General features: G+C 46.0%; 1 protein-coding gene across 8 annotated transcripts in view; it reads right to left on the bottom strand.

Annotated features, from left to right (window-relative positions):
- The window catches only part of pde4dip (phosphodiesterase 4D interacting protein), a 157,288-nt gene that overhangs the window by 20,194 nt on the left and 120,425 nt on the right, over positions 1-16,669 (bottom strand). For 5 of the 8 annotated variants that reach the window (XM_031785584.1, XM_031785585.1, XM_031785580.1 and 2 more), the window contains 3 exons: positions 15,508-15,761; positions 13,620-13,751; positions 664-936 (listed from right to left, as the gene is read on the bottom strand). In XM_031785584.1, the coding sequence (XP_031641444.1) occupies positions 664-936; positions 13,620-13,751; positions 15,508-15,761 (659 nt within the window). The remainder of the gene's footprint in view (positions 1-663; positions 937-13,619; positions 13,752-15,507; positions 15,762-16,669) is intronic. The other 3 variants (XM_031785583.1, XM_031785586.1, XM_031785581.1) reach the window with 2 other exon arrangements.

The following is a 16,669-nucleotide window of genomic DNA, read 5'->3' as shown; positions in this document are numbered from 1 at the left end:
CCCTCTCCTCCATCTCTCTCTCTCTCCCTCTCCATCTCTCTCTCTCTTCTCTCCCCCATCTCCATCTCTCTCTCTCTCCCTCTCCATCTCTCTCTCTCTCTTCCGTCCCTTCCATCTCTCTCGCTCGTCCCTCATCTCTCGTGTCTCTCTCTCTATCTAGAGAGCCTAGAGACAACACTGTCACACGTCCTACCCCATTCAGATGAAGAGCCTGATGAGTGGTCGGTTAGCACGCACAAGTTAGCATGCACACTCACACATTTAGTCACGCTAGTCTGGATCTCAACGGGACATTACACGTGCAGTCCCCCTGACATTACTGCCAGGAGACAGAGATCAGAGGAAGACCCTGATGGGCGGTGGGATAGCATGCTAGTCTTAAAGAGGACATTACTGCCAGGAGACAAAGCTTTGAATATGAAACTCACTTAGTGTACTCACAGGTAATCAATGCAAACGTATGTGAGTCAATCCATGTATCTGGACCTTAAATCCTGTGTTCATCTTGCCATTACTACTTCTAGTATCCCCATGCCAAATTACACTATTACTAAAACATGGTCCATTTTAGAGTGTATAACCTCATCTAATTACATGATGTGGTTAAAGAGAGACAAAGTTAGCCACTCCATGCTACAAACACACAGGTGCAGAGTGACGCACTCTCAGTTTCTCCCAGCTGTCTCTGTAACATCTGCAGCTCCTGGTGAACCTCTGCCAGGGAGAAGGCCCCGGGCCTGCTTCCATGGTAACGGGGTCGCAGGGTTGCAGTCTGGGGGTTTAAGGACAGGGGGGCTCTCTGAGAAGAGAGGTTGGAGTGGTAGCGGGGCTGGGACTGGGACTGGGGCTGAGGATGGGACTGGGACTGAGACTGGGACTGGGACTGGGGCTGAGGAGGGGTGGGGAGAGAACTGGACACTGGTCCACTGTAGAGGCCTGGAGGTACAGAGGAGAAATACATATGAGGACAGAGAGAAGAAGAGAGGACAGAGAGATGAAGAGAGGACAGAGAGAAGATGAGAGGACAGAGAGAAGAAGAAAGGACAGAGAAGAAGAAGAAGAGAGGACAGAGAGAAGAAGAGAGGACAGAGAAGAAGAAGAGAGGACAGAGGAGAAGAATAGAGGACAGAGAAGAAGAAGAGAGGACAGAGAGAATAATAGAGGACAGAGAGAAGAAGAGAGGACAGAGAGAAGAAGAGAGGACAGAGAGAAGAAGAGAGGACAGAGAGAAGAGAGGACAGAGAGAAGAAGAGAGGATAGAGAAGAAGAAGAGAGGACAGAGAGAAGAAGAGAGGACAGAGAGAAGAGAGGACAGAGAGAAGAAGAGAGGATAGAGAAGAAGAAGAGAGGACAGAGAGAAGAATAGAGGACAGAGAGAAGAAGAGGACAGAGAAGAAGAAGAGAGGACAGAGAGAAGAATAGAGGACAGAGAGAAGAAGAGAGGACAGAGAGAAGAAGAGCGGACAGAGAGAAGAGAGGACAGAGAGAAGAAGAGAGGACAGAGAAGAAGAGAGGACAGAGATAAGCAGAGAGGACAGAGAGAAGGAGAGAGGACAGAGAGAAGAAGAGAGGACAGAGAGAAGAAGAGAGGACAGAGAAGAAGAGAGGACAGAGAGAAGAAGAGAGGACAGAGATAAGAAGAGAGGACAGAGAGAAGAATAGAGGACAGAGAGAAGAATAGAGGACAGAGAGAAGAAGAGAGGACAGAGAGAAGAAGAGAGGACAGAGAGAAGAAGAGAGGACAGAGAGAAGAAGAGGGGACAGGGAGAAGAAGAGAGGACAGAGAGAAGGAGAGAGGACAGAGAGAAGAAGAGAGGACAGAGATAAGAAGAGAGGACAGAGAGAAGAAGAGAGGACAGAGATAAGAAGAGAGGACAGAGAGAAGAAGAAGAGAGGACAGAGAGAAGAAGAGAGGACAGACAGAAGAAGAGAGGACAGAGAGAAGCAGAGAGGACCGAGATAAGAAGAGAGGACAGAGAGAAGAAGAGAGGGCAGAGATAAGCAGAGAGGACAGAGATAAGAAGAGAGGACAGAGAGAAGAAGAGAGGACAGAGAGAAGAAGAGAGGACAGAGAGAAGAAGAGAGGACAGAGAGAAGAAGGGAGGACAGAGAGAAGAAGGGAGGACAGAGAGAAGAAGGGAGGACAGAGCTAAGCAGAGAGGACAGAGAGAAGAAGAGAGGACAGAGAGAAGAAGAGAGGACAGGGGTACAGAAAGAGGTGTGAGAAGAATAGAGGACAGAGAAGAATAGAGGACAGAGAAGAAGAGAGGACAGAGAGAAGAATAGAGGACAGAGAAGAAGAGAGGACAGGGGTACAGAAAGAGGTGTGAGAAGAATAGAGGACAGAGAAGGAGAGGACAGAGAGAAGAATAGAGGACAGAGAAGAAGAGAGGACAGAGAGAAGAATAGAGGACAGAGAAGAAGAGAGGACAGAGAGAAGAATAGAGGACAGAGAAGAAGAGAGGACAGAGAGAAGAATAGAGGACAGAGAAGAAGAGAGGACAGAGAGAAGAATAGAGGACAGAGAAGAAGAGAGGGACAGGGGTACAGAAGAGGTGTGAGAAGAATAGAGGACAGAGAAGAAGAGAGGACAGGGGTACAGAAAGAGGTGTGAGAAGAATAGAGGACAGAGAAGAAGAGAGGACAGAGAAGAATAGAGGACAGAGAAGAAGAGAGGACAGAGATAAGAAGAGAGGACAGAGAGAAGAAGAGAGGACAGAGAGAAGAAGAGAGGACAGAGAGAAGAAGAGAGGACAGAGAAGAAGAAGAGAGGACAGAGAAGAAGAAGAGAGGACAGAGAGAAGAATAGAGGACAGAGAAGAAGAATAGAGGACAGAGAGAAGAAGAGGACAGAGAAGAAGAAGAGAGGACAGAGAAGAAGAAGAGAGGACAGAGAGAAGAAGAGAGGACAGAGAGAAGAAGAGAGGACAGAGAGAAGAAGAGCGGACAGAGAGAAGAGAGGACAGAGAGAAGAAGAGAGGACAGAGAAGAAGAGAGGACAGAGATAAGCAGAGAGGACAGAGAGAAGGAGAGAGGACAGAGAGAAGGAGAGAGGACAGAGAGAAGAAAAGAGGACAGAGAAGAAGAGAGGACAGAGATAAGAAGAGAGGACAGAGAGAAGAAGAGAGGACAGAGAGAAGAAGAGAGGACAGAGAGAAGAAGAGAGGACAGAGAGAAGAAGAGAGGACAGAGAGAAGAAGAGAGGACAGGGAGAAGAAGAGAGGACAGAGAGAAGGAGAGAGGACAGAGAGAAGAAGAGAGGACAGAGATAAGAAGAGAGGACAGAGATAAGAAGAGAGGACAGAGATAAGAAGAGAGGACAGAGAGAAGAAGAGAGGACAGAGAGAAGAAGAGAGGACAGAGAGAAGAAGAGAGGACAGACAGAAGAAGAGAGGACAGAGAGAAGCAGAGAGGACCGAGATAAGAAGAGAGGACAGAGAGAAGAAGAGAGGGCAGAGATAAGCAGAGAGGACAGAGAGAAGAAGAGAGGACAGAGAGAAGAAGAGAGGACAGAGAGAAGAAGGGAGGACAGAGAGAAGAAGGGAGGACAGAGCTAAGCAGAGAGGACAGAGAGAAGAAGAGAGGACAGGGGTACAGAAAGAGGTGTGAGAAGAATAGAGGACAGAGAAGAATAGAGGACAGAGAAGAAGAGAGGACAGAGAGAAGAATAGAGGACAGAGAAGAAGAGAGGACAGAGAGAAGAATAGAGGACAGAGAAGAAGAGAGGACAGGGGTACAGAAAGAGGTGTGGAGAAGAATAGAGGACAGAGAAGGAGAGGACAGAGAGAAGAATAGAGGACAGAGAAGAAGAGAGGACAGAGAGAAGAATAGAGGACAGAGAAGAAGAGAGGACAGAGAGAAGAATAGAGGACAGAGAAGAAGAGAGGACAGGGGTACAGAAAGAGGTGTGAGAAGAATAGAGGACAGAGAAGAAGAGAGGACAGGGGTACAGAAAGAGGTGTGAGAAGAATAGAGGACAGAGAAGAAGAGAGGACAGAGAAGAATAGAGGACAGAGAAGAAGAGAGGACAGAGAGAAGAAGAGAGGACAGAGAGAAGAAGAGAGGACAGAGAGAAGAAGAGAGGACAGAGAGAAGAAGAGAGGACAGAGAGAAGAAGGGAGGACAGAGAGAAGAAGGGAGGACAGAGAGAAGAAGAGAGGACAGAGCTAAGCAGAGAGGACAGAGAGAAGAAGAGAGGACAGGGGTACAGAAAGAGGTGTGAGAAGAATAGAGGACAGAGAGAAGAAGAAAGGACAGAGAAGAAGAGAGGACAGAGAGAAGAATAGAGGACAGAGAAGAAGAGAGGACAGACAGAAGAAGAGAGGACAGAGAGAAGCAGAGAGGACCGAGATAAGAAGAGAGGACAGAGAGAAGAAGAGAGGGCAGAGATAAGCAGAGAGGACAGAGAGAAGAAGAGAGGGCAGAGATAAGCAGAGAGGACAGAGATAAGAAGAGAGGACAGAGAGAAGAAGAGAGGACAGAGAGAAGAAGAGAGGACAGAGAGAAGAAGAGAGGACAGAGAGAAGAAGAGAGGACAGAGAGAAGAAGGGAGGACAGAGAGAAGAAGGGAGGACAGAGAGAAGAAGAGAGGACAGAGCTAAGCAGAGAGGACAGAGAGAAGAAGAGAGGACAGGGGTACAGAAAGAGGTGTGAGAAGAATAGAGGACAGAGAAGAAGAGAGGACAGAGAGAAGAATAGAGGACAGAGAAGAAGAGAGGACAGGGGTACAGAAAGAGGTGTGAGAAGAATAGAGGACAGAGAAGAAGAGAGGACAGAGAGAAGAATAGAGGACAGAGAAGAAGAGAGGACAGAGAGAAGAATAGAGGACAGAGAAGAAGAGAGGACAGAGAGAAGAATAGAGGACAGAGAAGAAGAGAGGACAGGGGTACAGAAAGAGGTGTGAGAAGAATAGAGGACAGAGAAGAAGAGAGGACAGGGGTACAGAAAGAGGTGTGAGAAGAAGAGAGGACAGAGAAGAAGAGAGGACAGAGAAGAATAGAGGACAGAGAAGAAGAGAGGACAGAGCTAAGCAGAGAGGACAGAGAGAAGAAGAGAGGACAGGGGTACAGAAAGAGGTGTGAGAAGAATAGAGGACAGAGAAGAAGAAAGGACAGAGAGAAGAATAGAGGACAGAGAAGAAGAGAGGACAGAGAGAAGAATAGAGGACAGAGAAGAAGAGAGGACAGAGAGAAGAATAGAGGACAGAGAAGAAGAGAGGACAGAGAGAAGAATAGAGGACAGAGAAGAAGAGAGGACAGAGAGAAGAAGAGAGGATAGAGAAGAAGAAGAGAGGACAGAGAGAAGAAGAGAGGACAGAGAGAAGAGAGGACAGAGAGAAGAAGAGAGGATAGAGAAGAAGAAGAGAGGACAGAGAGAAGAATAGAGGACAGAGAGAAGAAGAGGACAGAGAAGAAGAAGAGAGGACAGAGAGAAGAATAGAGGACAGAGAGAAGAAGAGAGGACAGAGAGAAGAAGAGCGGACAGAGAGAAGAGAGGACAGAGAGAAGAAGAGAGGACAGAGAAGAAGAGAGGACAGAGATAAGCAGAGAGGACAGAGAGAAGGAGAGAGGACAGAGAGAAGAAGAGAGGACAGAGAGAAGAGAGAGGACAGAGAAGAAGAGAGGACAGAGAGAAGAAGAGAGGACAGAGATAAGAAGAGAGGACAGAGAGAAGAATAGAGGACAGAGAGAAGAATAGAGGACAGAGAGAAGAAGAGAGGACAGAGAGAAGAAGAGAGGACAGAGAGAAGAAGACGAGGGACAGAGAGAAGAAGAGGGGACAGGGAGAAGAAGAGAGGACAGAGAGAAGGAGAGAGGACAGAGAGAGAAGAAGAGAGGACAGAGATAAGAAGAGAGGACAGAGAGAAGAAGAGAGGACAGAGATAAGAAGAGAGGACAGAGAGAAGAAGAGAGGACAGAGAGAAGAAGAGAGGACAGACAGAAGAAGAGGACAGAGAGAAGCAGAGAGGACCGAGATAAGAAGAGAGGACAGAGAGAAGAAGAGAGGGCAGAGATAAGCAGAGAGGACAGAGATAAGAAGAGAGGACAGAGAGAAGAAGAGAGGACAGAGAGAAGAAGAGAGGACAGAGAGAAGAAGAGAGGACAGAGAGAAGAAGGGAGGACAGAGAGAAGAAGGGAGGACAGAGAGAAGAAGGGAGGACAGAGCTAAGCAGAGAGGACAGAGAGAAGAAGAGAGGACAGAGAGAAGAAGAGAGGACAGGGGTACAGAAAGAGGTGTGAGAAGAATAGAGGACAGAGAAGAATAGAGGACAGAGAAGAAGAGAGGACAGAGAGAAGAATAGAGGACAGAGAAGAAGGAGGACAGGGGTTACAGAAAGAGGTGTGAGAAGAATAGAGGACAGAGAAGGAGAGGACAGAGAGAAGAATAGAGGACAGAGAAGAAGAGAGGACAGAGAGAAGAATAGAGGACAGAGAAGAAGAGAGGACAGAGAGAAGAATAGAGGACAGAGAAGAAGAGAGGACAGAGAGAAGAATAGAGGACAGAGAAGAAGAGAGGACAGAGAGAAGATAGAGGACAGAGAAGAAGAGAGGACAGGGGTACAGAAAGAGGTGTGAGAAGAATAGAGGACAGAGAAGAAGAGAGGACAGTGGGTACAGAAAGAGGTGTGAGAAGAATAGAGGACAGAGAAGAAGAGAGGACAGAGAAGAATAGAGGACAGAGAAGAAGAGAGGACAGAGATAAGAAGAGAGGACAGAGAGAAGAAGAGAGGACAGAGAGAAGAAGAGAGGACAGAGAGAAGAAGAGAGGACAGAGAAGAAGAAGAGAGGACAGAGAAGAAGAAGAGAGGACAGAGAGAAGAATAGAGGACAGAGAAGAAGAATAGAGGACAGAGAGAAGAAGAGGACAGAGAAGAAGAAGAGAGGACAGAGAAGAAGAAGAGAGGACAGAGAGAAGAAGAGAGGACAGAGAGAAGAAGAGAGGACAGAGAGAAGAAGAGCGGACAGAGAGAAGAGAGGACAGAGAGAAGAAGAGAGGACAGAGAAGAAGAGAGGACAGAGATAAGCAGAGAGGACAGAGAGAAGGAGAGAGGACAGAGAGAAGGAGAGAGGACAGAGAGAAGAAAAGAGGACAGAGAAGAAGAGAGGACAGAGATAAGAAGAGAGGACAGAGAGAAGAAGAGAGGACAGAGAGAAGAAGAGAGGACAGAGAGAAGAAGAGAGGACAGAGAGAAGAAGAGAGGACAGAGAGAAGAAGAGAGGACAGGGAGAAGAAGAGAGGACAGAGAGAAGGAGAGAGGACAGAGAGAAGAAGAGAGGACAGAGATAAGAAGAGAGGACAGAGATAAGAAGAGAGGACAGAGATAAGAAGAGAGGACAGAGAGAAGAAGAGAGGACAGAGAGAAGAAGAGAGGACAGAGAGAAGAAGAGAGGACAGACAGAAGAAGAGAGGACAGAGAGAAGCAGAGAGGACCGAGATAAGAAGAGAGGACAGAGAGAAGAAGAGAGGGCAGAGATAAGCAGAGAGGACAGAGAGAAGAAGAGAGGACAGAGAGAAGAAGAGAGGACAGAGAGAAGAAGGGAGGACAGAGAGAAGAAGGGAGGACAGAGCTAAGCAGAGAGGACAGAGAGAAGAAGAGAGGACAGGGGTACAGAAAGAGGTGTGAGAAGAATAGAGGACAGAGAAGAATAGAGGACAGAGAAGAAGAGAGGACAGAGAGAAGAATAGAGGACAGAGAAGAAGAGAGGACAGAGAGAAGAATAGAGGACAGAGAAGAAGAGAGGACAGGGGTACAGAAAGAGGTGTGAGAAGAATAGAGGACAGAGAAGGAGAGGACAGAGAGAAGAATAGAGGACAGAGAAGAAGAGAGGACAGAGAGAAGAATAGAGGACAGAGAAGAAGAGAGGACAGAGAGAAGAATAGAGGACAGAGAAGAAGAGAGACAGGGGTACAGAAAGAGGTGTGAGAAGAATAGAGGACAGAGAAGAAGAGAGGACAGGGGTACAGAAAGAGGTGTGAGAAGAATAGAGGACAGAGAAGAAGAGAGGACAGAGAAGAATAGAGGACAGAGAAGAAGAGAGGACAGAGAGAAGAAGAGAGGACAGAGAGAAGAAGAGAGGACAGAGAGAAGAAGAAGGACAGAGAGAAGAAGAGAGGACAGAGAGAAGAAGGGAGGACAGAGAGAAGAAGGGAGGACAGAGAGAAGAAGAGAGGACAGAGCTAAGCAGAGAGGACAGAGAGAAGAAGAGAGGACAGGGGTACAGAAAGAGGTGTGAGAAGAATAGAGGACAGAGAGAAGAAGAAAGGACAGAGAAGAAGAGAGGACAGAGAGAAGAATAGAGGACAGAGAAGAAGAGAGGACAGACAGAAGAAGAGAGGACAGAGAGAAGCAGAGAGGACCGAGATAAGAAGAGAGGACAGAGAGAAGAAGAGAGGGCAGAGATAAGCAGAGAGGACAGAGAGAAGAAGAGAGGGCAGAGATAAGCAGAGAGGACAGAGATAAGAAGAGAGGACAGAGAGAAGAAGAGAGGACAGAGAGAAGAAGAGAGGACAGAGAGAAGAAGAGAGGACAGAGAGAAGAAGAGAGGACAGAGAGAAGAAGGGAGGACAGAGAGAAGAAGGGAGGACAGAGAGAAGAAGAGAGGACAGAGCTAAGCAGAGAGGACAGAGAGAAGAAGAGAGGACAGGGTACAGAAAGAGGTGTGAGAAGAATAGAGGACAGAGAAGAAGAGAGGACAGAGAGAAGAATAGAGGACAGAGAAGAAGAGAGGACAGGGGTACAGAAAGAGGTGTGAGAAGAATAGAGGACAGAGAAGAAGAGAGGACAGAGAGAAGAATAGAGGACAGAGAAGAAGAGAGGACAGAGAGAAGAATAGAGGACAGAGAAGAAGAGAGGACAGAGAGAAGAATAGAGGACAGAGAAGAAGAGAGGACAGGGGTACAGAAAGAGGTGTGAGAAGAATAGAGGACAGAGAAGAAGAGAGGACAGGGGTACAGAAAGAGGTGTGAGAAGAAGAGAGGACAGAGAAGAAGAGAGGACAGAGAAGAATAGAGGACAGAGAAGAAGAGAGGACAGAGCTAAGCAGAGAGGACAGAGAGAAGAAGAGAGGACAGGGGTACAGAAAGAGGTGTGAGAAGAATAGAGGACAGAGAAGAAGAAAGGACAGAGAAGAAGAGAGGACAGAGAGAAGAAGAGAGGACAGAGAGAAGAAGGGAGGACAGAGAGAAGAAGGGAGGACAGAGAGAAGAAGAGAGGACAGAGAGAAGAAGAGAGGACAGAGAGAAGAAGAGAGGACAGAGAGAAGAAGGGAGGACAGAGAGAAGAAGAGAGGACAGAGCTAAGCAGAGAGGACAGAGAGAAGAAGAGAGGACAGAGCTAAGCAGAGAGGACCAGAGAGAAGAAGAGAGGACAGGGGTACAGAAAGAGGTGTGAGAAGAATAGAGGACAGAGAAGAAGAAAGGACAGAGAAGAAGAGAGGACAGAGAGAAGAATAGAGGACAGAGAAGAAGAGAGGACAGAGAAGAATAGAGGACAGAAGAATAGAGGACAGAGAAGAATAGAGGACAGAGAAGAATAGAGGACAGAGAAGAATAGAGGACAGAGAAGAATAGAGGACAGATAAGAATAGAGGACAGAGAAGAAGAGAGGACAGAGAAGAATAGAGGACAGATAAGAAGAGAGGACAGAGAAGAATAGAGGACAGAGAAGAATAGAGGATAGAGAAGAATAGAGGACAGAGAAGAATAGAGGATAGAGAAGAAGAGAGGACAGAGAAGAAGAGAGAACAGAGAAGAATAGAGGACAGAGAAGAAGAGAGGACAGAGAGAAGAATAGAGGACAGAGAGAAGAATAGAGGACAGAGAGAAGAATAGATGACAGAGAAGAAGAGAGGACAGAGAAGAATAGAGGACAGAGAAGAAGAGAGGACAGGGGTACAGAAAGAGGTGTGAGAAGAATAGAGGACAGAGAAGAAGAGAGGACAGAGAGAAGAATAGAGGACAGAGAAGAAGAGAGGACAGAGAGAAGAAGAGAGGACAGACAGAAGAAGAGAGGACAGAGAGAAGCAGAGAGGACCGAGATAAGAAGAGAGGACAGAGAGAAGAAGAGAGGGCAGAGATAAGCAGAGAGGACAGAGATAAGAAGAGAGGACAGAGAGAAGAAGAGAGGACAGAGAGAAGAAGAGAGGACAGAGAGAAGAAGGGAGGACAGAGAGAAGAAGGGAGGACAGAGAGAAGAAGAGAGGACAGAGCTAAGCAGAGAGGACAGAGAGAAGAAGAGAGGACAGGGGTACAGAAAGAGGTGTGAGAAGAATAGAGGACAGAGAAGAAGAGAGGACAGAGAAGAAGAGAGGACAGAGAGAAGAATAGAGGACAGAGAAGAAGAGAGGACAGAGAAGAAGAGAGGACAGAGAGAAGAATAGAGGACAGAGAAGAAGAGAGGACAGGGGTACAGAAAGAGGTGTGAGAAGAATAGAGGACAGAGAAGAAGAGAGGACAGAGAGAAGAATAGAGGACAGAGAAGAAGAGAGGACAGAGAGAAGAATAGAGGACAGAGAAGAAGAGAGGACAGAGAGAAGAATAGAGGACAGAGAAGAAGAGAGGACAGGGGTACAGAAAGAGGTGTGAGAAGAATAGAGGACAGAGAAGAAGAGAGGACAGGGGTACAGAAAGAGGTGTGAGAAGAATAGAGGACAGAGAAGAAGAGAGGACAGAGAAGAATAGAGGACAGAGAAGAAGAGAGGACAGAGATAAGAAGAGAGGACAGAGAGAAGAAGAGAGGACAGAGAGAAGAAGAGAGGACAGAGAGAAGAAGAGAGGACAGAGAGAAGAAGGGAGGACAGAGAGAAGAAGAGAGGACAGAGCTAAGCAGAGAGGACAGAGAGAAGAAGAGAGGACAGGGGTACAGAAAGAGGTGTGAGAAGAATAGAGGACAGAGAAGAAGAAAGGACAGAGAAGAAGAGAGGACAGAGAGACGAATAGAGGACAGAGAAGAAGAGAGGACAGAGAAGAATAGAGGACAGAAGAATAGAGGACAGAAGAATAGAGGACAGAGAAGAATAGAGGACAGAAGAATAGAGGACAGAGAAGAATAGAGGACAGAGAAGAATAGAGGACAGAGAAGAAGAGAGGACACAGAAGAATAGAGGACAGAGAAGAATAGAGGACAGAGAAGAAGAGAGGACAGAGAAGAAGAGAGGACAGAGAAGAATAGAGGACAGAGAAGAATAGAGGACAGAGAAGAATAGAGGACAGAGAAGAATAGAGGACAGAGAAGAAGAGAGGACAGAGAAGAAGAGAGGACAGAGAAGAAGAGAGGACAGAGAAGAAGAGAGGACAGAGAAGAAGAGAGGACAGAGAAGAAGAGAGGACAGAGAAGAATAGAGGACAGAGAAGAAGAGAGGACAGAGAAGAATAGAGGACAGAGAAGAATACAGAGAAGAATAGAGGACAGAGAAGAAGAGAGGACAGAGAAGAAGAGAGGACAGAGAAGAAGAGAGGACAGAGAAGAATAGAGGACAGAGAAGAAGAGAGGACAGAGAAGAATAGAGGACAGAGAAGAATAGAGGAACAGAGAAGAATAGAGGACAGAGAAGAAGAGAGGACAGAGAGAAGAATAGAGGACAGAGAGAAGAATAGAGGACAGAGAGAAGAATAGATGACAGAGAAGAAGAGAGGACAGAGAGAATAGAGGACAGAGAAGAAGAGAGGACAGGGGTACAGAAAGAGGTGTGAGAAGAATAGAGGACAGAGAAGAAGAGAGGACAGAGAGAAGAATAGAGGACAGAGAAGAAGAGAGGACAGAGAGAAGAAGAGAGGACAGACAGAAGAAGAGAGGACAGAGAGAAGCAGAGAGGACCGAGATAAGAAGAGAGGACAGAGAGAAGAAGAGAGGGCAGAGAATAAGCAGAGAGGACAGAGATAAGAAGAGAGGACAGAGAGAAGAAGAGAGGACAGAGAGAAGAAGAGAGGACAGAGAGAGAAGGGAGGACAGAGAGAAGAAGGGAGGACAAGAGAGAAGAAGGGAGGACCAGAGCTAAGCAGAGAGGACAGAGAGAAGAAGAGAGGACAGGGGTACAGAAAGAGGTGTGAGAAGAATAGAGGACAGAGAAGAAGAGAGGACAGAGAAGAAGAGAGGACAGAGAGAAGAATAGAGGACAGAGAAGAAGAGAGGACCAGAGAAGAAGAGAGGACAGAGAGAAGAATAGAGGACAGAGAAGAAGAGAGGACAGGGGTACAGAAAGAGGTGTGAGAAGAATAGAGGACAGAGAAGAAGAGAGGACAGAGAGAAGAATAGAGGACAGAGAAGAAGAGAGGACAGAGAGAAGAAGAGAGGACAGAGAAGAAGAGAGGACAGAGAGAAGAATAGAGGACAGAGAAGAAAAGAGGACAGGGGTACAGAAAGAGGTGTGAGAAGAATAGAGGACAGAGAAGAAGAGAGGACAGGGGTACAGAAAGAGGTGTGAGAAGAATAGAGGACAGAGAAGAAGAGAGGACAGAGAAGAATAGAGGACAGAGAAGAAGAGAGGACAGAGATAAGAAGAGAGGACAGAGAGAAGAAGAGAGGACAGAGAGAAGAAGAGAGGACAGAGAGAAGAAGAGAGGACAGAGAGAAGAAGGGAGGACAGAGAGAAGAAGAGAGGACAGAGCTAAGCAGAGAGGACAGAGAGAAGAAGAGAGGACAGGGGTACAGAAAGAGGTGTGAGAAGAATAGAGGACAGAGAAGAAGAAAGGACAGAGAAGAAGAGAGGACAGAGAGAAGAATAGAGGACAGAGAAGAAGAGAGGACAGAGAAGAATAGAGGACAGAAGAATAGAGGACAGAAGAATAGAGGACAGAGAAGAATAGAGGACAGAAGAATAGAGGACAGAGAAGAATAGAGGACAGAGAAGAATAGAGGACAGAGAAGAAGAGAGGACACAGAAGAATAGAGGACAGAGAAGAATAGAGGACAGAGAAGAAGAGAGGACAGAGAAGAAGAGAGGACAGAGAAGAATAGAGGACAGAGAAGAATAGAGGACAGAGAAGAATAGAGGACAGAGAAGAAGAGAGGACAGAGAAGAAGAGAGGACAGAGAAGAAGAGAGGACAGAGAAGAAGAGAGGACAGAGAAGAAGAGAGGACAGAGAAGAATAGAGGACAGAGAAGAAGAGAGGACAGAGAAGAAGAGAGGACAGAGAAGAATAGAGGACAGAGAAGAAGAGAGGACAGAGAAGAATAGAGGACAGAGAAGAATAGAGGACAGAGAAGAAGAGAGGACAGAGAAGAAGAGAGGACAGAGAAGAAGAGAGGACAGAGAAGAATAGAGGACAGAGAAGAAGAGAGGACAGAGAAGAATAGAGGACAGAGAAGAATAGAGGACAGAGAAGAATAGAGGACAGAGAAGAATAGAGGACAGAGAAGAAGAGAGGACAGAGAAGAATAGAGGACAGAGAAGAAGAGAGGACAGAGAAGAAGAGAGGACAGAGAAGAATAGAGGACAGAGAAGAATAGAGGACAGAGAAGAAGAGAGGACAGGGGTACAGAAAGAGGTGTGAGAAGAGGGAATGATGGTATGAGGGAAGAAAACACTTCAATGTCTGTATGTGGATACAGTGAAACTGACTTGTGTTGAACAAGGCAGTCACTTCCACTCCTCCTCCCTCTCCCTGTCTGTCTGCCTACCTGTCTGTGTCTGTGTGTCCGCTGATCGCTGCAGGCTGGGACAGCTGATGGAGGACTGGTGTCCATGAGATGAACTGGTGGAAGGAGGGATGAAGGGGTGGCGTGACATGGGGACACTGTTACAGTGAGAATCTGAAATAAAAGAGAGATGAGGAATGAAAAAATTACAGATGAGGTGTGAACTGTTGATCATACATTACAAATATGGATGTGCAGTCATCTGTGTATCTGAGTGTGTGTGGAGGGCTCGACATGCCAGGAGAACAGTTTGGATTGGTCTGCCATGTATACAGATGAATGTGGTACATTCAGGTGTTTGGAAATTGCTCCCAAGGATGAACCAGACATGTGGAGGTCTACAATTGTTTTTCTGAGGTCTTGGCTGATTTCTTTTCATTTTCTCATGATGTCAAGCAAAGGGGCACTGAGTTTGAAAGTCGGCCTTGAAATACATCTACAGGCACACCTCCAATTGACTCAAATGATGTCAATTAGCCTATCAGAAGCTTCTAAAGCCGTGACATCATTTTCTGGAATTTCCCAAGCTGTTTAAAGGCACAGTCAATTTAGTGTATGTAAACTTCTGACCCACTGGAATTGTGATACAGTGAATTATAAGTGAAATAATATGTCTGTAAACAATTGTTGGAAAAATTACTTGTGTCGTGCACAAAGTAGATGTCCTAACCGACTTGCCAAAACTATAGTTTGTAAACAAGAAATTTGTGGAGTGGTTGAAAAACAAGTTTATATAAGTTTCTAATTTAGTCAGAAATTAGTTTTCATTGCAAGTTAAAGCGTAATGTTTTTATTTATTTAACCTTTATTTTACTAGGCAAGTCAGTTAAGAACAAATTCTTATTTTCAATGAACAGTGGGTTACCTGCCTGTTCAGGGGCAGAACGACAGATTTGTCAGCTCGGGGATTTGAACTTGCAACTTTCCGGTTACTAGTCCAACGCTCTAACCACTAGGCTACCCTGCTAGCTAGCTAGCGAATGTTAGCTTGCTGCATCACTAGCTAACGTTACATGTATGATCTGTGTTGTAATATTATTAGAACCAGAAATCCGTTAGGATTGCTAGTTATAGCCTAATGTTAGCTAGCAAGCTAACATTGAACCTAGCTGGTTAGCTTTAGCTACCTGCAGATTCATACTACAGCTATGACAATCAGTTTGTATTGGTAGTAGTATGAGTTGAGATTATGTCGGGTTCATTGTTTAGCTAGCTAGCATAGTGTCTGGGTAAGCATCATCTAATGTTTTTCTGGAATCTGTCTGTTTTTGATATTGCTACTATGTAAATATGCCAGTAACCATTTCACTGTACCGTTTACACCTTCTGTATCCTGTGGATGTGACAAATAAACGTACATTTTGTTTTATATAGTGTGTGTTTACCAGAGATGGTAATATGAAGAACAATAAGACCTGCACCAAAGTCAGATTAGGATATAGGCCAAGGACTAGATAAAGTGTATTTTCACCTGGAGTTTTTCCTTATTGTAGGCTACTACTTTTACCACTTTTAGTCTTGAAATCTTTGGTTGTTTACTGAACTACTCACTCTGTTTAGCACATGGCCTCACATGTGAATCCTTAAAGAGATGGGTGGGGCTAAGCCTTAAGAGGGTGTGAACGACCCTGAATGGGTGGAGCTAAGCCTTAAGAGGGTGTGAACGACCCTGAATGGGTGGAGCTAAGCCTTAAGTGGGGTTATAAGTTTATCAACATTCAAAGCAGATGTCCTTTCCTATTGTTCCTCAACTACAGTGTCTGATATACCATTTTCTAGCTCTGAGTCTCTATTTTTATCAATATGAAAAACACAATTTCAGATCTTGCTACATACATAGGACCAAATCCAGGTGGTGGGTCACATGTACCTGTACTGGCTGTAGTGGAGGCATGTCTGTCCTCCTGGCCATACTCACTGGCCGCGTCAATGTCTGAGCACGGCTCCAGATCCTCATTGGTGGAGCCCTGCTCATCGGACACAAAGGAGATGTGGTCTGATTGGTCGGTGGTGTCAGAGAGGGCGTGGCTACTGCATGGTGTGTCAGAACGAGGTTGATGCTGGGTGAGTTTGGCGCGGAGAGAATCGATCACGTCATCCTTCTGTTGGAGCTCCTTACTCAGCCTGTACACAAACAAACAGGAGACCCTCAGTGATCTTGTCCTTTCCCACATAATAACAATACACCTGCTCTCTAGTGACAGAAGGACAATCGGGACAAAACAGGCTTTTCAATAGCAGAGATGTCTAGATGTACAGTGGGCAGTGTCTGCAGTGTGACACCACCAGAGAGTGCTAACAGATGTAGAAAACAAAGAATGATTCAGCTGTTAGCTGTCCTGTTCCTCTACAGACAGAGAAAGAGGCTTGGTGATCTGATCTGATCCTTCCTGAAGCTGCTTACTGCCCACAGACACAGTGCAGGGGTTGACACAGATACAGACACACAGACAGGCAGGGATTAACACAGACACACAGACAGGGATCAACACAGACACACAAAAAGGGATCAACACAGACAAACAGACAGGGATCAACACAGACAGGGATCAACACAGACACACAAAAAGGGATCAACACAGACACACAGACAGTAGATGACCACTGGCACCTCACTCAAGATCATATATGGTAAGTTTGGATGCATATATGTAACCGTAACAAGCAGAATGTGATAAACACGCACACACACACACACACATCCTGTTCCCCCTCAGCTGAATTAATTCATTGATAGCAGCACTCTGGGTGAAGGTCGACTCACCAATCTAAACCTGATCCCTCCGCACGCACGCACGCACGCACACACACACACACACACACACACACACACACACACACACACACACACACACACACACACACACACACACACACACACACACACACTTCTCTTCTTCTCTTCTGAAGGACTAATACACAGTTAGAGATTACTATCACTCTGATTACTATCACTCTGATTACTATCACTCTGATTACTATCACTCTGATTACTATCACTCTGATTAGTATCACTCTGATTACTATCACTC

Source organism: Oncorhynchus kisutch, linkage group LG13 (assembly GCF_002021735.2).
Source record: "Oncorhynchus kisutch isolate 150728-3 linkage group LG13, Okis_V2, whole genome shotgun sequence".
Taxonomy (NCBI): domain Eukaryota; kingdom Metazoa; phylum Chordata; class Actinopteri; order Salmoniformes; family Salmonidae; genus Oncorhynchus; species Oncorhynchus kisutch.
The sequence above is the reverse complement of the archived record's forward strand: the minus strand, read 5'-3'. Positions and strand labels throughout refer to the sequence as shown.